The sequence below is a fragment of the Lepidochelys olivacea genome (assembly GCF_965140295.1).
Source record: "Lepidochelys olivacea isolate rLepOli2 genome assembly, chromosome: 26".
NCBI classification, from domain to species: Eukaryota; Metazoa; Chordata; order Testudines; family Cheloniidae; genus Lepidochelys; species Lepidochelys olivacea.
The window spans coordinates 6,117,070-6,140,546 of NC_140436.1; the positions used below are offsets into that span (position 1 = coordinate 6,117,070).

At 47.4% G+C, this 23,477-nt stretch overlaps 1 protein-coding gene across 1 annotated transcript in view; it reads right to left on the bottom strand.

Moving 5' to 3' along the window:
• The window catches only part of BIN3 (bridging integrator 3), a 55,967-nt gene extending 34,662 nt beyond the window's left edge, over nt 1-21,305 (bottom strand). The window contains exons 1-2 of the mRNA XM_084615324.1: nt 21,083-21,305; nt 1,690-1,738 (exon numbers count right to left, since the gene is read on the bottom strand). Of these exons, the coding sequence (XP_084471450.1) occupies nt 1,690-1,738; nt 21,083-21,291 (258 nt within the window). The 5' untranslated portion in view covers nt 21,292-21,305. The remainder of the gene's footprint in view (nt 1-1,689; nt 1,739-21,082) is intronic.
• Nucleotides 21,306-23,477: the final 2,172 nt, after the last annotated feature.

The window sequence follows — 23,477 nt, forward strand, 5'->3', positions numbered from 1 at the left end:
ATCCCCATACTGCCACCATCCAAAATGCCAGGCACAAGGCATACCAGGAGGGAAGAGTGTTAGGGCAGAATCCACTGCAAACTGAGAGCAGAGAGAGATCTGGAAGGTTCAAATATTAACTCTCATTCAATCCGAGCTCCTGCTCTACCATTAGGAGGGCTAGCTTCAGAGGTGACGGTGGAGACCTTGGTGTGTGGCACTATGGGCAGTGATACAGGTTTATGTCGTATAAGGACTTTCAGGCAAACTGCATCCTGAAACACTTTACATAGTTAAACAATACGTTATGGCACAGGGAAAGGGAAATTAACAGGTGCAGACAAAGAAAATATGTACTCATATGAGACACAAAAATCAGATGGGGAGGAAATGTCCAAAAACACTGTTCAAGCCATTAGGAGACGCAGAGAAGAAGGCCCTTGCGCCAGCAGAGAAGAAACCAGTGCTAGATAGGTGGATGGAGCAAGTAAGGAAGTGAGGGAGTCAGCATCTCTGCGATCCGATAGAGAAAGTCAACGAGGGATTTACAAACCAAAAAAAGGGTAATTTTGAACTGGATCTTGAAATAAACAGGGATCCAGTGGATTTGCCTGAGGCTGGGGGTTGTATTTCTTTGCAGAGAGCAGCATTCAACACATGATGTCTGGATCACTAGAACTTGGGAAGACCACAGAAGAGTGAAAAGGAGTCAAAAGCCCTGATTAGGGTTTCAACATTGCCGTTCTTTAAGAAGGTCCCTTGCTTAAATTTTGCACTGCCAGTTTGAAGCAGAAAGCTGCCGTTCTGCAGCACCACAGAACGACACCATCCTTTAAATAAAAGATTACAGTTCATCAATATTGGGAAGTGGCAGAGTAAACCCTCCGTCTCAAGGGGAAACTTCATGCCACAAAAAGTATCTTTGGCACCTTAATACAAGTAACCCACGCAACCGAAGGAATTAGCAGTGGTGGGTGTCCCACAGAGGAAGGATCAGGAATGTTAGTCTGTACAGGGGATTAGTTCACCAATGCAGTTATAATTATAAAGCCAATGTCTCTGTCACACTAGCGATCAGGACGCTTCTTTTAAAGCAGGTACGCAGGTTAATTCAGGGATTGCTACTGTGAGCACTACAGCTTTCACAGGACAAGGACCATCTGCTTAGGCAGGGAAAATACCACAGCCAGCTGCAAGAAACAGCACTTGGGAAAGGACTTTCAAATTCATCAGAATACAAAATGCTTTTTAAATTTTCTTTTAAAGCAAATGCTGTGCAGTACAAATTAATTCATGCCTGAGTACTAAGCATCTCAGCCTCCTCTGATAAGCTTTCCTTTGGAAACAGTTATATTCAGCGATCTGAACCACTCCCCCTCCTCCATCTGCTCAGAAAGGATGAACAAACAAGCCATTGCTGAAAGAAGGAAGGAAGGAAGCATGTTCAGTCATCTCCTAGGAAAACCGTGCCAGAACGAAAGAGCCCCCTCCCTTAACAAACAGATCCTGAGACCAAAATACTGCATGTAGCTGGGACTCCCCCTCACCCACAGCACAAGGATGTGATGGTCAAACACAGCAACAGGTTCTGCTCACTCACATTCCCCTCGCACATACACACACAAAAATGGGACGAGTCAAAGTGCTGGCTTGACTCATCAGCCACATGATCACAGACTGGATCTAAAAAGGGGGAATTGGTTTACTCACTGTCTTGGGTACAATCTGTTTCTTGGGCTGCCCAATCTTGAACGGAATCCTGGAAAAGGAAGGAGGGAGAGATAAGGAATATGTAAGCGAACAAGAATAGCTGGCCTCACATGCGACAATGTCAAAAAACATGTTCCCCAAGCTCTTTCGTAGAGAAGGATTTTTGGATGCAAGCTTCAGTGGAATAACATCCCAGATCCTGGTACAACATTCAAGATAAAGTATATCTCCCTTTGGAGTCGGCTTCAGCTCCGGCATCTGTGATCTTCCCAAACAGCAGTGCCAGCTGGGTCTCCAGCAGCGAAATCCCCCTTTTTCCTCCAGTGTCCTATTAATACAACTAAGGGCTCTAGATGTCCAAGGCACTCCTTGGCAGAACAAGGGTCTGAAGGTTGTGCAAAATTTCAAAAAAAATCTGAAAGGGGAGGTGGGGGTGGGAAGGAAGGAATCAAACACTACAAATATTTACAAAGAGAACCTTAAATGGGGCAGGGGGAGAACGACCCTCAAAAACCACCACCCAAGAGTCTGGAGTTTTGACCTGCTTCAAAGGATTTTTCTTACCACAGCTGCAGGGATGGCTCACCTGCCAGCTGAACAGCCTTCATTCGTAAAAACCTTAATATGGTTGTGAGTACAAGCTGGATGAGCTATTCCCCCCCGCCCCCCTCACATAAGCTAGTTGGAAGGTGAGAGTGCTCACTACGTATCCATTTTTGGCTTGGTCAGATTGTTGTAGTCATAATCATAAAGCAATGAAAATAATTAAGTTTCTTTCCCCCCTTGATAACCAAAGTAATAAAAACACAATAATTCAGCCATTGCTTTCAATGTATTAGACTAATTTATGTTGTCTGGTTAAAATTCATGGTCCATAACGCTCCCAGTTTATACTAAACCCAGTTTACAGCATATTCTGCTGATGTAGCTAAGGGGAAAATTCCGTTATGTCTTTTAAAAATAGGAATAGCCTTATCCAGGAATTTCCAAACTAGAACAGACCAATGGTTCATCTAGTATGGTATCTTGTCTCAAACAATGTTCTGTACCAGATGCAAAACAGAAGGTGCAGAAGTCCCCTAATGGTCCTGTGCAAATAGCAGCACATTTCTCACATTTTTTACTAAAATTGATTTTAAAAATCTAATTTAGTTTATATTATTGAGTCTCTTAACCGGTTCATTTTTGTCAGTATTGCAGAGTGAAAATGGTTAGTCAGTTTCACTACGGTGTCTAATCAGTTTCACTTACAGGTTCCCATGCAGGGTTGCAAAGGTTGTTGAGGAAAGTTTTAATTCAAACAACTACATTGATTTCCAGTGATTATTTTTAACCCTGAAAACATTTTTATTATCCTATCGGTTTTGTAAAATCTCTTATATACAACAACTAACTTTTAAGATTAAACTACCAGTTAGAGACTTCTCTCTGCAGGCACCACTCCACAAACACCATACCATATGAGACAACACTTAATATGGGAATGACAGCAAAAACAAGATCATCCAATGACCCAATTCCCCCTTTGCTTCATTTCGGCCAACCATAGTCAAACCAATGGTATAATTAGTAACCAGTAATAACCTAGACTGCAATCCATACCTCCTGAACTGACCAAGGAGTAAAAGTCAACATTAGTCACAAATGTTTAAATTTAATTTCTGGAGTACTTCCTGTTTATTGTTCTCCAGCATGGCTGATGTAATTTTAGGCTATTAACCCCTTCCAGTTCCACTGGCAGTCACAGCAACCATGAATCACACTTCTTCTATAAACAAACAATTGTCTAGCATATAATTAAACTGTCAATAACTACTTGTGGTGCCTTACAGGAAGGAATAGGAAATTAAAGATTTTTCTTTTTTCGACACGGGTAAAAAGTCAATAAAAATGGGGCAACTCCCTTATTACCCTCTGGGCACTGGTCATACTATTGGAGTCAGTATAACCAGGTGCTATCTTTCATTAGAGCTAGTCATCTGTGAATCTGTGACAGTGTAAAAGGTATTCTGATGGGATCATTAGAAATCTGCATCAGTAACTGCCCTCAGGTAGAGGCCAGGAACAAAACTGGAGAACTGAGGGGGAGCAGTGGCATGGAGAAGAGGAAAACTAGGACCAAATACAGCTTCTGGTGTAAACAGATGCAGCACCGTGGCTGAATTTGGACCTGCTGTGCCCAGCCTGAGACTGGCTGATAATATCTTGCAGCAGGCACTGCTGGGAGTTCCTATAGAAACGTAACACTGGAAGATGGAGATTGCTGGCAGTAAGTGAAAGAAGCATGTATAAGTCAAAAAGCGTAATCATTTGATCTCCTGTGAAATATACAACATGCAGCTACTAGAGTGGCACCCTGAGGTCCCATGCATCACTGACACTATGCTGAAGTAATCAGCTAGCAAACATGCACCTTTAAAGACTTTGCCCTTCTACATGACGTTATAACAGAGAATCTCTGAGTGCTTACAAGCTGAATCTTTATCTCTGTTTTACAGATGGAGGACACTGATGCACAGAGAAATGAAGTGATTTACCAAAGGTCACAAAGTGAATCAATGGCAGACAGGAACAGAACTCAGGAATCCTTATTCCCAGTCCCCTGCCCTAAGCACTTAAAGGCCATGAGTAGAGATGTGGCATTTAAATAGAGATATTATGGTGAGTGGTGTTGTATCGATAAGAGGAGGTGGGGGAAATTCCACCAATGGCACCCCATTTTAATGCATTATTTACTATTCATGTTGCACCATGAATCGCACGGTGCATTACAGAAGAGAGAGAGAGGGACATGGTCCCTGCCCCAGAAACTTTACAGTCCCAGCCAAAGAACAGTTAACACTGTGCACGATTAGGGATAATTGTTTCTATGTTGCTAATGATTAATCTTAGTTAACAAAGAAACAAACACAGAATTTAAATACAGGCCCCTTACAAAGGCTCTGAACCACCACCAGCCAGAGAGGACCATTCAAACAGAGATGCCTCCAGAAAATTAATCTGCAACAGACAGAGTGGCTGGCTGCAAAACGCAAGGAGCATCAGTGAAGATAGCTTTGGAGTTGTGTGAGTCTCTAAACATTTGGTTGCAGCGGTTTTGGAGCTATGCTGATCCCAGGATACGAGAGAGACAAAGTGGCTTAGGTACAGAGTTGCCAACTTTGGTTGGATGAATTCCTGGAGATTCATCACATGACATTATCTTTAATTAAAGATGAATCTTTAATTCCTGGAGGGCTGGCAACCCTAGTTAGGTAATATCTTTTATTGGACCAACTTCTGGAGGTGGAAGGTACAAGATTTCGAGCTCCTTTCCCCAAAGCTGAAGGAGAGCTCAGCGGAGCTCGAAAGCTTGCACCTTCCACCAACAGAAGTTGGTCCAATAACAGACATTGTCTTGCTTGCCTTGTATTACTAAAACATGACTTTTCACCATTTACTTAATCAGACTTCTTTACCCAATACAGCTTTGCACTCTCATGAAGTATGGGGGCTTCCGAAGAAAAGGCAGCCGCTCTGGAAAATGTGTGGGGCACGGGGACAAACCCAACTGTCAGTCTTCATTAAAGAGCATGACACAACTAAATAAACTCTAGTAAAACAGGGACACTGGAAACTGACCAGATGAAATAACAAGTCATACTAGAAGGCCTGGATCCTAGTGTTCTAAGTCAACCAAGACCAGCAGCTGAGGGTGCAGGCAACTGGTAGTTTATGTAACAACTAATTGCAAGACGGAAGGGGATGGAGGAATCCGGCCTCAGACCAAGGGAGTATTTCAGGTCTTCTACAGCACCTGAGTAGCCTGGTTGAGCTTAAATTGTCTCTCTCCTTCCTCCTACCTTTAACCTGAGCTGACATAGTCTGCTTTAGCACTTGCGTTTCTTCTCGAGCCGAACTAGGATAAAACAAGAAGCTCAGGTCAATTAATGGATAATGGGATCAGCCCATCCTGTTTCAGATGGCTCACTTTTCTTTAAACTACTCATTACATTTATGCAATGAAGGGCAGTGCGGGATGTGAGCTACAAGATATTTCAACTCCATCTCAGTTGGGAAGGAAAAGGTTTTCACATCCAAAAAGTTCGGCGTACAAGGAAGAAACGAAGACTATTTTCTTTCACAGCAAAAGAAAGTCAACAGGATGTTCAACAAAGCTACAAATACACTTTGAAACAGCAAATATCTCTATCAGCACCATGATGCCAGTTGGTAATTATGTCTGTCTCAGTAAAACCTTTTTAAAAAACCCTGTTCATATAACTATTTTTTTTAAAATGCTATTTTATATTTTGAGACAATTTTCCTGCTTTAATATGGCTCAGTAAAAAAGCAACACAAGAAAGAAGAACAGAAAGAATAAAGCAATGAAGTAGTAAGACGATCAGAACCACTGATCTTAGCTGAGATTTTAAAATAAATTGACACACCCGCAGCTTTGAAATGCAGTTGCAAGAAGCTGCTGGCAGCAGAAAGAGATGTGCTCCAACAATCTGAGCACAAGCCCGAGAACCAATAACTCCTCCCGGGTTCTAATCCCAGTTCGGACATTCTATTGCTGTGATGCCTTGGGCCAATCATTTCACTACTGTGTGTCTCAGTTTTCCCGTCTGTGAAATGGGGATAATATTATTACCTGATACAGGGGGGATGCACAAATTAGCAGCTGTCAGAGTGCGCTGTAAGATGAAGAACTCCAGGTATTATTAGTCCGCCTGGATACCACAGCGATGAGCATATCAGAAATAGATCAGGTTGACATACGGCTCCACATCTTTTACTATGTGTTACAGAGCCTCCTCCTGGTGTGCCAGAGCCGCAAATGCTACCCTGAAAACCTGAGCACGTTTCCACACAGCCTAGAGGAGAAACCTGGACTTGCGTGTGTTTCGGTTCTATTATTTCTGCTGAGCGAGAGAAAGCTGGGGTTGTGTTTGGGGTGTGAAATCCCTTGAAATCATGTTCATAAACAGTGTGGGCACGCTGAGTCAGTCGGAGCTTTCCCACTCTGAAGAGCTCTCTGGTCAGATACAGCCATTTAACTCAGCAAGCCACAGTAACGGTAATGCCATGAAGATTCCAGGCCTCATTCTCTTGGCTGGCGGGGGACTGCGGCAAAGGCAGCGCACGCAGCCCCCATCGGGACATTGTGAGTCGTTCAGCGGAGCCAATCTGGCTCGTTTGGGAACACCGATTTCAGAAGGGAGGCTCCACCTAGTCTTCCTCAATGGAGGGGAGTGAAGTACTGAAGAGAGGGGCTGGGTGCTTAAAGTAAGAAAAAAGTGTAGGTGGGTGGAGAGAATCCTGAAAGCATCCCATCAGGGAAGTTGAGGAACCCCTGGGAGGGGAAGGTGTGGCTAATTTTCTCTGAAATTTCCCCAGCAATGTAGTATACTTCTCCATGTACAAGCTCAAAGTCACACACCAAAGGGTCTAAGGCTGTGTCTACTCTACAGTCTATGTCGGTAGAACTCACGTTGCTCAGGGATGTGAATAAATCACCCCTCTGAGTGAAAGCTTATGCTCTAATAAATTGGTTAGTCTCTAAGGTGCCACAAGTACTCCTTTTCTTTTTATAAATTACACTGGCATAAGCACCGGTGTGGACAGTGCTATGTCGGCGGGACAGCTTCTCCCACTAACATAGCTTCTGCCACTCGCAGAGGTGGTGTTGTTATGCTGACAGGAGAGCGCTCTCCTGTTGGAATAGAGCGTCTTCACCAGATGTGCACTGACGCAGCTGCGTCACTGCAGCGCTGTACATGTAGACGTGCTCTAATTCTCCTCCGCATGCACGGGAGAGTTGCTGATAAACCCACCAGGCAATGGGGAATACAGCCCAATGAGATTTGCAAGATTTACAGATTTTCTGTAGTCCCCTCTGAAAGTAAGATGCAGAGGGGATCGTCCGACTGGATCAGACCATGTGATTTCTAATCTAGGGCTGCAGTTGTGGTTTTATATATTCTCCTGTATAATAACGTTCCCCACCCCGCAGCAAAACGCTCAGTTTCCTGACAAATCTTGGACACTCTTGCTCCCTCATCAGACAAAGACCAGAAAAAATGGAGGAGGGCTATCAATCTCAGGAATTTAAATGGAAATAAGCATAGACTGCAACAAAACACATGGTAACACCCTCCACTTGAGGACCGCAAAACACTAATCAGGCTTCCTAAGACCTCTCCCAGGTAGATAGGGAAAACACATGAATATTTTCAGCCACCACTGAAATGCAGCTGCTTCTGGGGATATGAACAGCTGCTGTTCAACATTGCACAGCAATCTCCAATGATGGTTTAGGACAGGAAGTAAGGAAAAAGCTGTATGCAACTGAAAGTGGAGGGGAAGTTGGAGGGGGCACAATGTATTTACCCACAATGTACATGGTCAGGACCTCAGGGTTTACACTCAGACTCCTGCAGAAAGTGCCACGGGCTCTCAAATAACTAGAAGGGGTCAGACTAGGGCTCACTGAAAAATTTCTGTTGAAACTGGTTTTCAACCAAAAATTGGGTTTCCAACTCAACAACATTTTTCATGAAAAGCATCCGCTTTCCAAGGAAAAATTTGATTTTTCATCAAAAAACCCAACGCTGCGTTAAGTTCACCTTAATTAGGTGACGGGAACTTTCTCAGCAAAGTGCTGAAAACCCTCGATTCCCACTCCCACCACACACCATCTGGGACCTTGTCTGCATTAGCAGCAGTGGGGCAGCTACAATGTTTGTAGCAACAGTGGACGCACTAGTGAAGACGGGGGGTAGGTGCTTCTCGCACAGTATGATTCAGTGCTGTTCTGTGCACCTTTTCCTGACATAATAGTAAAAATGCCCAAGCCCCTTCTACACTAGCAACCTTAGGCAGCTGATGAAATATGGGTAACAATTCTGCTAATATAGATGTGTCCTTGCAAGAAGTGGGCAACACCTCATAGGATCAGGGCATAAGAGAAATTATTCACTGCATGCTGACAGTGTGCTTGGTGCTGTACAATGCCTTAGTGAAAAACCTATACAACTACCGAACATCCACGTCTCAGATAGCTGAATCAGGAGTCCGAGACTGTCACAGCCTTAAAAAAAACCCCTATGACCGTATACAATGCACCAGCAAGTGTCCAAGGAGCAGGGGGGAATTCCAGCCCCAGCCCTCACAGGTGAGAGATGCATGAACACAAGACACAGTTGGAATTAATATATCACATCACTCTGGATGTCTTGCTGTACTACACGGTGTCCATGGAAACCGCATGCACCGTCCCACCCCACTCCCCCTTCTTTATAAGAACTCATAGCAACCACTCCAAACAGAACACTAATGCGAAAGGAAAAAATTATTCAAATGGATCACAAACAGCTTATGTTAAGAGAGATACTGCGCCAAATTCTGTGTTGACTTCTGCCCATGAAGCTCCATTGGGAGGTCAGTGGGATTGCCTGGGGCATGCAGCAGCACAGAATTTGGCTTAGAGTATTGGACACCTCTGAAATCAACTGAAAAATATACAGACTTAACCCTGGGTTTCACTCCGCCCCGACAAAGCTACAGGGCACAAACCAACAAAACTGGTCTCACTGTGAGCCCCTATAACAAAGAAAAAACTCATAATGTAACCACGCAATTTATGTTGCCTCAAACTATAATCCTTAAGTATTTAGTCCTTTTTGTTCCAAACCTGCTTCCACTGAGTTCAGTAAGAAGTAAGCCCACAGACTGTAAGCTCTTTGGGGCATGGACTGTCTTTATCCCTTGTGTCTTCTGCAGAGCCAAGGCCAGTGTTAGTGCTCAACAAATGCAATAATAATGTCAGAAGTTACTCTCCCACCCGCTCCAAGATGATAATGAAAAAGCTAATGATATTTTACTCACCCATCAAAAGAGAATTACTCACGCCAGGTGCGTGGGCGAACAGAATTTTGCAAGGCTGTTTTAGGCCCTGACTATGCTACAAAAATAACCATTTTAAGCGTGGTTGTGAAAGATGGTTGTGGCTTAACTCTGTTATAAGATTGTTTTTTAGTCACCCGTATGGACCACCACCACCACCAAATCATGTGATAACCATGTTAGAGTTAAAAGAGGGTGCTCACATAGTTTTTTCTGTACACACAGGTAAGAAAAAATTATGGCTCTGATCCTGCAAGCTGGTGCACGTGGAGGGGACCCCTGAGCCTGTGTGGACCACCATGGATTCCAATGGCTCAGGGGTTCAACTCACACAGACTAATTTGCAGGATCAGGGGCTACATTATAACACAGGTAACTACATTTCACTATGGTGTTTAAACATGAGTACTTCTGTAGTGCATGTGACCATCTGTGCTATAAAATCAAGTATCTAGGTATATGTAGGAAGTAATTATCTATGTAGCTATTTGTACCTTGCTCACCACTTTGGTATCCAAGAGCTTTTTTTGATCAAATTTTATCAGATACTAAGGGTCAAATGCTGGTTTCACTGGGAGCTCTGCCATATACACCAATGAGACCATGATCTGGGCTTTAGAAAATACCCTTGTTTGCTTTTCTCTAGAACTCAATGATCAAACAGGTGCTAGCCTGCTATCATTATAAGAAAATTCTGTTTAAATTCCATCATGAAAAGTGGCATTTGGCAGAAAAGCCCTCAGTGCATGGGACACGGAGAATCAGCTCCCCTCTCATCCCTAGAAATGGGCCTTCTAGTGCAGAGGTAACAGCGCTTCTCTTGCAGAGACAGAAGACTGCATTCTCCAGAGCTGTCAGGCCTGCACTAGGTTCCCTATAGAACTAAGTTCACTCCAAAAAGGTGACAAAGAAGAATTGCGGGTTGAGACCAAGTTTAAAAAATGTCAGCATACAAGGTATTTTGTGGGGAAGGTAGGCAAGTTAGCAGTTATAACCCATTGAAAATGGAGACTTAGTCTAAAAAGTACCTTCTTAACTGTAACTGAAGTATCCCTAGACTGTAAGAAGCTAGAAATAAAGCTCTTTGGGGCAGGAACTGTCTCTTTGCATGTGTTTGCACAGCACCTAGGAAGATAGGGTCGTGATACTGATCAGGACTTGGGGCGTGGCTGTAATATTAATAATGTTAATAAATAATAAATGTTTATGCTGGAACCTGAACATGCCTGTCATTTCCCACCTGTTCCCAAGTATACTTCCTCCCAGGACCTCTGGAGTAGACAGGGTTCAGTGATCTACACAACTGTGATTTATTGCGCTACATGAGCTAATCATCAGCCTTTACACACCGAAATCATTTGGAAAATGGATTAACATGGAAGTCTTGTTAGATCAAAACCTGGTAAGGGTTTGGGGAGTTAAATGTCACAGGACTCTACAGTTCAACTCCTAACTTTAAATTAATGCTAGGTGTTTAGTCTAGTTAGTACGCTGGAACTAGAAAACTACTGGAGGAGGTGAAATGTAGCTTGAAAACCTGCTTTTGAGATACAACAGACCAAGGTTTTAAGTATTTTCTTCCATAACTACAAGTACCCTTTAGATTATAAATAGATGCTTGCATTGTAACTGAAGAGAAAAAAACAGAAACCACTGGCCCCCAGTAATGGTCCCAGTATAGCCCAAGTCATTCACGTTTGCTTTTAGAGAATGGAGGTCAGAAGATCAGTTCTGTATTTTCTACTCTTTCCCCCAAAGTGACCTGGGATCTTTAAATTTCACCCGTGACAGCCACAGGAATAGAGCTCACTTTAATATGTCATCTGAGGGCCAATACCTCTAGCCATACAGCCCCCACCTGAGTATGGCCCTGAAATATCAGCACAGGAGAGGAAATCCAGATCCTGGTTTGGAACTTGAGTGGAGACCTCCTGGTCTCAAAGTGTGTTGCCACCTAGCCACACACAGCAACTTGCTGTCTTCCATTCCTCACCTGTAAATCTGCAGAAAAAGTGCTTAACTGCCTATCAATGCTGCGGCGACAGAGCCACTAAATACCTGCTACACCACAAATACTCACTCCAAAGGGCACCAAAAACCAAGCTACAACTTCTCAACGCAGTCTCTGGGGCAGCTCATGTAGGAGAATATAATCCAAGCAAGACACAAAATCTTAATGATGCCAATGTGGGTCACAGAAGGATCAAGTTTCAAAACTACCTACATAAAATATCGCTCCCCAAACAAGCCTAATTCTGCTCTAATTAAAGTTGGCCCTAAAACATGGTAGAGAAAACATCATCTAGTCATAACCAGGTGTGGAAGTCAGGAGATCTGGGTTTGATTCCTGCTTCTGTCACAGATTAGTTATGAGGTCTCTGGCAAGTCACATCCTCTCTGGGTCTCAATTTCCGCATTTGATCCCAAGGATTCCAGTGTGCTTTATAAACATTAATTAAGCCTCACAATACCTATGCAAGGCAACTATTATCTCCATTTTACAGATGGGGAAACTGAGGAAGAAAGACTAGGCGACCTTCCTCAAAGCCACACACTGAGACAGTGATAGAGCCAGAAATAAAACTTTGTAGCACCATGACTCAGTCCCTTTCCCTAATCACTCGGGTAAACCTCCCGCTAACCTTCGAAACAGTACATTCCACGCTGCGGACATGCATCTGATGAAGGCCATTGTTGGAGAGAGGCAGCACGCTCAAACTAAACAAATAGTGATATATCGGCTAAACAAAGAAAACTCTCAGTCTTGCATGTTTGGAACAAGGCTCATCCTCTCTTTATGCAGAACTCCCAGCAAGCGAAGTGATATAAATGTTAGACATTTTTTACCCTGACATTTGGGAAGCAGGGCACAATCCCCTAGACAATAGATCCCCTCTGATATGCATGTTGTTCTACAGAAGAATTTGCTACTGCCTGGCTCGTTCACAATCACCGCAGCCTAAATGGTCCAAGTGTGACCTCAGGAATCTTCCTACATCAGAGGCTGCACGTCAGTAAGACCCTTTCCCCTCCGAAGACGTACTGAATTCCAGACCTAAGTGAATGACACAATTCATTCAATAAGCGGCAGCACGACTTCACATTGGCCATATCTGCATGAATTAGCGACTATTACAGTTGGCATGGCCTGCCAGCCATTGACAACCGAACTGAGAGCGATTGTCTGCGTTATACACAGACTAACCTCCTCAGAGTTCAGGTCTCTCACATTCATGTGGAAATGGGGCCACAACACGCGCAAAGACTGACGCTGATCTGTTGTGGAGGAAGAAAGGGGAATCACAGATTTCAGTTGAGTAACCCCACCCTTGACAATGACCCCTCATTCCTATCCCAGCAAAAGATGAAAAATTCATCTCCCAATCACATGGCTCAGCGGGAACCATGTTTAAGCTATGCTCTACCATGGCTTTCCCGGATGGCTCCATCCTGAGTGTCTGTCTTCACTGCAGTATTAGCGCAGGTGACTTCTGTTGAGTTACCCTAGTTTGGGTGAGAACGGCCACACCACACAATAATCCTCATGCTGCTGTGTCCACACTGACGCTGCTCTCACTTGTGTGTTGTGCTAGGATTTCTGGGGGCATATCCCATGGTTCCAAACTGCAGTAAACTGAACTGCTCCAGGCATTCCTTCTCAGGGAATTACAGGAGAACTCATCTGTCCTTTCTGGGCAAAGGAATGGGGCTGTGGGAAAGGACCAGCGACACTCGAGTGGCTCTAGCCTGAGTCCACACTACACGAGTGGCCGCGTTAATAGCTGATGACTTGTGCTAATCTGAACTTTAGCTTGTACCACCTGACAGGCCAGTGGACTCAAGTGAAAAGCACCATCATGCTCAGTCTAGGGGTACGTCCACACTGCAATGTAAGCCCAGAGCTAGTGGAATGTGAGTCAGCAGACCCTGGGTTTGAGCACCTACACTGATTGTCAATCCTCCATTAGGAATTTTCTAACCTGGTCCCAAAACTGGGGTTCAAGCATCTACACTGCATTTCGCAGACCTGAGTGCAATCAATCATATCCCAGCTTTCCCAGTGCCCTCCCGCCATGTGGCTGCTCTAGCTTTTTGTTGTGCAGTTTGGGAAAATCTGACTGTCCACTAAACTTGACTGTCCAAAGGTCCAAGAAAGCCAGCCTGTGGGAACGTGGGAGACTTTTGGCCAACTCCCAGAGCCTGGGTCCAGTGGGGCTGCATCTACACTGCAAAGTAATAGGGCTTGAACCCTGGGTCCCGGACTCCCAGTTTGACTCAGGCTTGAACCCTTCACCCTTGTGGGGTCCTGGGACCCTGGGTTAGAATGATTTGGGTATAGATGGAAGGAGGTTAGGCTTGAGCCTAAGTCTGAACCTTGGGTTTATGCTGAAGTGTAAGTGCACCTAACTGTTTTTGTGTGGGGACGTGACCTGAGTTATAACCAGGGATCCTAGTTTTCTGTGATAAAAAAACCCAAATCCTCTGATTAAAAAACCCATAAAAATCCACTTTTTTCGCTATTTAAAGGAAACGCTGACCTTTAGTTTCTCTAGCCACAATATATATAGGTATCAGTTGACACAATGTTTTATTGATATATTTACAATTTTTAAGCTGACAGCCCGAGCACCGTTGCCTGGGGCTGACATCCCAAGCCCTGCCCTGCCCATTTCCCTGATTATCTGAATTTTTGATTATCCAAGCTGGTCCCATTCCTAATTAGATTGGACAGTCAGGGTTCTACTGTATATGGTTTTATTTTCTCACAAAATGTAAAAACTAAAGATTCTCTCTAAGAACACAACTTCTGCATTTTTCCATGGCAAATGGATTTCTAGGCTCCCTGGTTATAACTCATGTTAACTTTGTAGTGAAGGCAAATCCTTAGTGTAGATAGGAGGTTAACATGCAGTTATGCTCTGAAAAGCATAACAATGACATGATAAAATTCTCTGTTTACTGTCAGTTATTTCTGATCAGACTGGACTGGCTCAGTTTGAATGTTTCGTTCCTAACCGTCAGCTCTACAGACTCACCAGAGATCTGAGGGTCAAGCTGAGTTCTTTCTGGCTCATTTCTCACCACTGATAGATTCTGTATGCCAAATTTTCCCTTCAGTTACACCTGTGGTATCGTATTGTCTTCAAAGGAGTTACAAAGCTGTAATTTGGCAGCATTTAAAGCCCTGTACTGTATTTCATTAATAACGATATTTACGATATCTCAGCCATCTGGTTTTATTAGCTCTGCAGTGCTAACAGGTGTAAAATGTAGCAAAAACTGATTCTCAGTATACAGAGAGTAAATCTGCTGAGCCAGGTGCTATTTTCAGTTATTTTTCTGACCACGGCCACATTTAAAAGCGCGTTTACAGACAAAGACTAAAGATTATTTGTCTATCTGCCAGCCCTGCAAACTCAATCTGGGATCTCAGAATCAAGCTAAATTCTCTCTTTCTTCTTACATCAGCATACATCTACCTCTAACTATTTTGGCTCTGCGTGACTAACACGATTGAAAAATTGCTTAGGGCAGTGAAAATATTTTTAATTAAATGACCAGCACACACGACAAGAACTGTGGATGTGATCTGTCCCATAATGTTTTAGGAGTCTTGTACAGAGTTTTTAGCAAATCTGACAAACACACACAGAGGAATTTTTTTAAAGTTTTTTGTTTGGAGTTAAAGGCCCTTCAACAATATTTACAAACCAAGCAACCCATCATTGTGTGAATGCATGAGAATCTCCAAGTGAAACTATCTATTATTGCCCAGGCTGAACAGAACTAAAAAAGAAGAAGTGCATAAATGGATAAAAAAAAAACCACAGGAGGCTTTTACTCTCCTTCCATTTTTAACAATCAAAGTTAAGGACATTTTAAGTAATATGACTTTTAATGTGACACAGTCCCCTTAACTTTAGGCAGATTTATAAATGTTTGCTTTTAGGATGCAGCCATTTATAGCATAGAACACAGACGATGCAGCGGTGTCACTGAAAGCGCAGGTGGAGTGATTCTGTGTTGTGCAATTTGAGTAGTAAGATTGATACAGGGTGAAATGAATTGATTATTTTAAAATTAAGTGCAGCAATAGGTATTTCTATGTATAATTTATCACAATAAAGTGATGCATGAGTCAGGACTAAAAATACACTGATTAGGCTACCTGGACTATAAAGTACGTATTCCTTACATAGCCTGCTAGCCATCTATAGGGCAGTATAATCAAGAAGATGATTCTGTTAATCTATCCATGCCATTTGTCTTCAAGGCAGATCTGCTGACTTTATGGATACAGAAAAGTTTCTCCTGTGGTCCTCGAAGAGCCAATATAAACACAGCAGAGTGAGCTGGAGTCTCTTACAACAAAAGTTGTCAGCAAACTTCTGATCCTAGAATCTTTAGTACTTATGGTGACAGTAGGAGGCAGAGAGAACACTGCTGGATTTTTCAACTCACAACTTGAATTTGCGGTGCTAGCAGCTAGGAAAAAAAAAATCAAATATTTGACTTGTAAACTGAGACCATTTGAGCAGGAATCAGTGAACAAGAATAATTACAAAACCCAACAAGGGTTTCTAAGCAAAACTTTATGCGGGGAAATGGAGGTCAGAAGAATCTAAGCAGAAATGCTGCACATTGATCTGTTACAAAGCAGGAAATCGAGTTTTGTAGCCGGACAAGTAACTTATATTTAGAAAATCATTCTGGATAGCTGAGTAATTAAAGCAGGTATGCATGTATACTGATGATGCGCGTACATGACAAGGCTTGGTTTAAATGTCTCCATCAAATGATTTTGAACATTACAACAAACATTTGAAATGCCTCAGATAGATAAATACCAATAATCTTAAAGAGAATAATCAGTTATTTTAATTTATTGCAAATAAAGCGTACAGTCATTTGAAACCATGAGTGTGAAGGGCTGCATTAGTGTTTCAAGTATCTGATCACAGATCCATTTTCATTAATAACAGAAGCACAGATAAAGCAAAAGAGTACATTTATTTTATAATCATATTTGCAATAGGCAAGGAGGGTAGGTAAGGAGGAGGATGCAGTCAGAGAGAAGGGAGAGATGATTAAGAGGGGGGGAACCAGAAGGAAGGGAAGGGTGTGTGTCTGGGTAAATAATAAGACGTTAAGTGAGTACTATCCTACTTTTGCGAAAACCAATCTCATTTTTGGGCAGGATGCCCTAAGCATATATGCACATTGCTGAACTCTGGTCCTTACTCAATCCATCCCTCCCTTCTGTTTGCTACTGTCCCATCTATGGCATTAATTGATCTTTAACTATTCATGGTAAATAGGCCCATGGCCTGTGATGGGATGGGATCTGAGTTACTACAGAGACTTCTTTCCTGGGTATCTGGTTGGTAAATGTTGCCCACATGCTCAGGATTCAGCTGATCGCCATATTTGGGGTCGGGAAGGAATTTTCCTCCAGGGCAGATTGGAAGAGGCCCTGGGGTTTTTTCTCTGTCCTCTGCAGCATGGGGCATGGGTCACTTGCTGGAGGATTCTCTGCACCTTGAAGTCTTTAAACCACGATTTGAGGACTTCAATAGCACAGACATAGGTGAGAGGTTTATTGCAGGAGTGGGTGGGTGAGATTCTGTGGCCTGCATTGTGCAGGAGGTCAGACTAGATGATCATAATGGTTCCTTCTGACCTTAATATTTATGAGTCTATCTAACATTAGGCCCCAAACCCACAAACATTTACACATGGTTAACTTTACACATTAGTAGAGCCTCTGAAGTCAGTGACGGGGCCTTAGATAATAAGCTCTTTGGGGCTGGAAAGATAACTATGCATGCATCTGTATAGCACAATAATGGCCTGATCCTTCTTGGAGCTTCTTAGTAAGTACAAAAAGAAAAGGAGTACTTGTGGCACCTTAGAGACTAACCAATTTATTTGAGCATGAGCTTTCGTGTGCTACAGCTCACTTCATCGGATGCATACCGTGGAAACTGCAGTTTCCACATACATACAGTTTCCACGGTATGCATCCGATGAAGTGAGCTGTAGCTCACGAAAGCTCATGCTCAAATAAATTGGTTAGTCTCTAAGGTGCCACAAGTACTCCTTTTCTTTTTGCGAATACAGACTAACACGGCTGTTACTCTGAAACCTGTTAGTAAGTACATATTCTTTAGGTCAGAGACCGTATCTTCCAAATTGTTCGATGAAGTATCTAACACATTTACTTTAACGCACAAACATTCATAAATAACAATGCTTAACATTCCCAAGCTAAGATGAGGTATGCTGCCAGGCCTGTTACAAAGGCAGGAAGCCTTCCCACGAGGAAACTGGACAGCATTGCTAGATCACACGCAGAGTACATACAAAACCCTATCCCCCAGACTGTATTGTTACTATTTTGATATTGACATTATGAGGTGCAAATAATGTCTGTAACACAAACATATTGAAATCCACTTGAGAGGCAAGATACAAGTTAAAGTGACTTCAGATAGTTCTAAACCCAAAGCAGGTTTCATAAAACCTATTAATAGACTGTTTCGGGCATTTAAAAAACTAGCAAAAAAGTTTTGTTTTGATGTAAGCCTTCCTCTGCTGTGTTTACATTACAGACATTGTTATGCAAGTACAGTATATAAATAAGAATTTGGGACCAGACCCAAAACCCTTTGAAGTCTATAGGTGCCTTTCCATGGACTTCAAGATGTGTTGGATCAGACCATTAAGCCCCTAAAACTTGTTTCTCTTCCACAGACCAAGAGCTGCTTCACCAAGGGGAGCCAAGTTGCAGAGTAGCAGCCGTGTTAGGCTGTATCCGCAAAAAGAAAAGGAGGACTTGTGGCACCTTAAAGACTAACTTTTTAAAGGGGGAGCCAAGTATCAGTCCCGTTTTCTATCAGGGGGAATTAATGTGCAGAAGGGAAGCAACTCTCACACCAGAGCGGAGAGCAGCCGAACTAGGAACTCAGGCTGTTGGATTCTCAGACCCTTGCCCTGTCTGCAGCAGCCTGGTGCTGGGCGGGGGGTGGGGGAGCGCTGAGAGTGAAAGGGACTAAAAGAAAGTGAAAATAACCAGGCCACTTTCACTCTCCAAAGGGAGTAACAAACACAGGTGGCGAGAAGTAAACAACCACCCCACATACACTGGGTCACACAGGACGGTAGGCGAGGCAGCTTCCCGGCCCCCCGACGGTAACAAACTTGACATCACAGCACTTTACTACAAGGGAGACGGGTGCGGGAGCTGTGGGGGGGTAGACACGAGTGGGGCGCGGACAGCAGGTCAGTAGCGGATGCAAGGGGAGAAGGGAAGGGCCCGGAGCACCGGGGGGGGGGGGTGGGAGAAGGGAAGGGCCCGGAGCACCGGGGGGGGGGGGTGGGAGAAGGGAAGGGCCCGGAGCACCGGGGGGGGGGGGGGTGGGAGAAGGGAAGGGCCCGGAGCACCGGGGGGGGGGGGGGGGGTGGGAGAAGGGAAGGGCCCGGAGCACCGGGGGGGGGGGGGGTGGGAGAAGGGAAGGGCCCGGAGCACCGGGGGGGGGGGGTGGGAGAAGGGAAGGGCCCGGAGCACCGGGGGGGGGGGGGGGTGGGAGAAGGGAAGGGCCCGGAGCACCGGGGGGGGGGGGGGTGGGAGAAGGGAAGGGCCCGGAGCACCGGGGGGGGGGGGGGTGGGAGAAGGGAAGGGCCCGGAGCACCGGGGGGGGGGGGGTGGGAGAAGGGAAGGGCCCGGAGCACCGGGGGGGGGGGGTGGGAGAAGGGAAGGGCCCGGAGCACCGGGGGGGGGGGGGTGGGAGAAGGGAAGGGCCCGGAGCACCGGGGGGGGGGGGGTGGGAGAAGGGAAGGGCCCGGAGCACCGGGGGGGGGGGGTGGGAGAAGGGAAGGGCCCGGAGCACCGGGGGGGGGGGGGTGGGAGAAGGGAAGGGCCCGGAGCACCGGGGGGGGGGGGGTGGGAGAAGGGAAGGGCCCGGAGCACCGGGGGGGGGGGGTGGGAGAAGGGAAGGGCCCGGAGCACCGGGGGGGGGGGGGTGGGAGAAGGGAAGGGCCCGGAGCACCGGGGGGGGGGGGTGGGAGAAGGGAAGGGCCCGGAGCACCGGGGGGGGGGGGTGGGAGAAGGGGGGGAGGGAAGGGCCCGGAGCACCGGGGGGGGGGGGGAGAAGGGGGGGAGGGAAGGGCCCGGAGCACCGGGGGGGGGGGAGAAGGGGGGGAGGGAAGGGCCCGGAGCACCGGGGGGGGGGGGAGAAGGGGGGGAGGGAAGGGCCCGGAGCACCGGGGGGGGGGGGAGAAGGGGGGGAGGGAAGGGCCCGGAGCACCGGGGGGGGGGAGAAGGGGGGGAGGGAAGGGCCCGGAGCACCGGGGGGGGGGGGAGAAGGGGGGGAGGGAAGGGCCCGGAGCACCGGGGGGGGGGGGAGAAGGGGGGGAGGGAAGGGCCCGGAGCACCGGGGGGGGGGGGGGAGAAGGGGGGGAGGGAAGGGCCCGGAGCACCGGGGGGGGGGGGGGGAGAAGGGGGGGAGGGAAGGGCCCGGAGCACCGGGGGGGGGGGGGAGAAGGGGGGGAGGGAAGGGCCCGGAGCACCGGGGGGGGGGGGGAGAAGGGGGGGAGGGAAGGGCCCGGAGCACCGGGGGGGGGGGGGAGAAGGGGGGGAGGGAAGGGCCCGGAGCACCGGGGGGGGGGGGGAGAAGGGGGGGAGGGAAGGGCCCGGAGCACCGGGGGGGGGGGAGAGAAGGGGGGGAGGGAAGGGCCCGGAGCACCGGGGGGGGGGGGAGAGAAGGGGGGGAGGGAAGGGCCCGGAGCACCGGGGGGGGGGGAGAGAAGGGGGGGAGGGAAGGGCCCGGAGCACCGGGGGGGGGGAGAGAAGGGGGGGAGGGAAGGGCCCGGAGCACCGGGGGGGGGGGAGAAGGGGAGAAGGGAAGGGCCCGGAGCACCGGAGGGGGAGGAGAAGGGGGGGAGGGAAGGGCCCGGAGCACCGGGGGGGGAGGAGAAGGGGGGGAGGGAAGGGCCCGGAGCACCGGGGGGGGAGGAGAAGGGGGGGAGGGAAGGGCCCGGAGCACCGGAGGGGGAGGAGAAGGGGGGAGGGAAGGGCCCGGAGCACCGGAGGGGGAGGAGAAGGGGGGGAGGGAAGGGCCCGGAGCACCGGAGGGGGAGGAGAAGGGGGGGAGGGAAGGGCCCGGAGCACCGGGGGGGGGGGAGAAGGGGGGGAGGGAAGGGCCCGGAGCACCGGGGGGGGGGGGGGAGAAGGGGGGGAGGGAAGGGCCCGGAGCACCGGGGGGGGGGGGAGAAGGGGGGGAGGGAAGGGCCCGGAGCACCGGGGGGGGGGAGAAGGGGGGGAGGGAAGGGCCCGGAGCACCGGGGGGGGGGGAGAGAAGGGGGGGAGGGGAAGGGCCCGGAGCACCGGGCGGGGGGAGGGACGGGGCGCCCCGGGCGGGTCCGGGGGGCCGCAGAGACCCAGCGCGGAGGAGACGGGCCGGGAGCGGGACCAGCCCCCAGCGTCTCCCGGGGCTGCACTCACCAGCTCATGGTCCCCTCCGGCCCCGGCTTTCTCCCGGAAGCGCTTGTCCTTTGGCCCCGCCCCCTCCGGAAGCGAGGCAGTCGGCACGCTCGACGGCGTGACGTCACGCACGGCCTGGGGGGCGGAGACACCTGGAAGTTCTCACGCTGCGTCCCGGGCAGGCCGAGCCGCAGCGTCGGAGGCTGTGTCGTGATGTCACAGTGCAGCATTGTGATGTCACCACGTGGAGCCGTGATGTCACCGTCCAGCGCCATGACATCGCTGGGCTGCGCTGGGGAGGGGCTGCGCCCGGTGTACAAGGCAAAGGCTTGGCCTGCGGCCGCCCTGCGCTGCTCTGCCCTGCCATCCCCCGGCTCCCTGGGGCGCTCCAGAGCCGCCCATTGCAGTGACCCCCCAGCAGCCCTCCCCCGAGCCGCTCCAGGGCCTGGCTTTGGGGAACAGCCCCCGGGGACAGGGGTCGGCAACCTTGCAGAAGCGGGCGCCGAGTCCTCATGTATTCACGCTTAGTTTAAGGTTTCCCGTGCCAGTCACACATTTTAACGTTTTTAGAAGGTTGCTTTCTATCAGTCTGTAATATATAACTCAACTACTGTTGTAGGCAAAGTAAATAAGGGTTTTGAAATGTCCAAGAAGCTCCATTTAAAATTAAATTAAAATGCAGAGCCCCCCGGGACCGGTGAGTGCCACTGAGAATCAGCTTGTGCGCCGCCGTGCCGTCGGTTGCCTACTCCTGCCCTAGAACTTCAAACTCCGCTCCCAGCAATGGCTGCAGCTTAGCCCGGGAAGCCTTCCGCGGCAGATAAATTGACACCCATGTGGCTGACTGGCTTTCACAAAGTGGACGGCTTCCTGGCCCAGGCCCTATGTGCCGCGTGCGCATCCCACAGCGCTCTTCCTGGGAGGCAGAATTTGCCCAACTGGCCTTTGTCCAAAAATCGGGCTCTTTTGCTGCACAGTGGATGTGCTACTGGGGGCTGCGTTGCAGCAGTTACGTATGACTATGGCAGTGGGCTAAAGAGGTATTGCTCCAGTGGACGGAATGACTTGTCTCTCCGTGGACAACTTTGAAGCTAGCTTCTCATTTAAAGCATGATTTATTTATTATTCGACACAGCCCCTGAGGAAGCCATCCCAGCATTTACATAAGGCCCAGTACACGTTGGGACAGGTTAGCAACTCTAGTTTAGTCATTTCAATGTAGGCATCCAGCCAGGTTAGATGGATTGAGTAAGGCTTCCAGTTCTTCCCTTTAATTCTGAGTCTTGGTGTATTTATTCCAGACTGCCGGAAAGCTGGTACAACACACAAAAAATGTTAACAAGTAATAATGCCAGGATCCACAAGAAAAACAAACTTGAGAGACAGGACCATGGCAAGGAACTGATACGAACAAGGTACATTAAATGTAACGTAAGATGGAGGCCAGTGACTAAGAAGGAAAATAAATTGCATACTATTTTAAAAAGCCCTTGAGGGAACAACTGTGTTATGAGTTTTGCAATGTCAGGAAAGGTCCAGCTGCACTCAATAATCAATGAAATTGATGAAGCACATGGGAACTGAATAGGGAACCATATGGCTTAGCACTTATAATCTTCAAAGCATTTACAAACCTTTAAAAATTACCCCTCACAAGCTTCCAGGGGTAAATGGCCCCATTTTACAGATACAGAAACTGAAGCAAGAAGAGTTAGACCAAACTGTTTAGATGTGCCAAATTGTGCCCTCTGATTTTGGATGCCTTTTGAGTGGCTGATCAGAATTATCTAGGCCCAAATCCTCAGATATATTTAGGCACTTAATGCTCATTGATATCAATGGAAATTAGGCATCTAAATATTTTTCAGGACCTATGCCATCAGGCATGATTTTCAGAGGCGCTGAGCTACCACAGCTCCAGCTGAAGTCCGTGGGAGCTGCAAGTTTTCAGGTCCTCTGAAAATCAGGTTCCAAGTGGCTCACATCAGGCATCAAAAAAAGGAGGCACCCATATATAACAGATTATTTGGAAAATTTTAATCAAAGTGACTTAAAGTGATTCCTGTGCGGGAGTCCCAGAACCAAAGCCCCAACGTCTACACGGTAATTTTTATCTCTGTAGCCTGAGCCCCGTGAGCCTGAGTCAACTGACCTGGGTCAGCCGTGCCATACTGCGAGTCTTTTATTCTACTGTAGACGTACCCGGTAAGGTTATATGTCCTGCCCTCTCTCATTAGGTCCTTATCTGGCCTCCACTGCTGTAGTACCTGAGTACCTCATGATCCTTAATGCATTTATCCTCTCACCACCTCCATGAAGTAGGGAAGTGCTGTTATCCCCATTGTACAGATGTGGAACTGAGAGATAAAGAGCCAGGGTTTTCAAGGGTATTTATGTGCCTAAAGATGTAGACAAG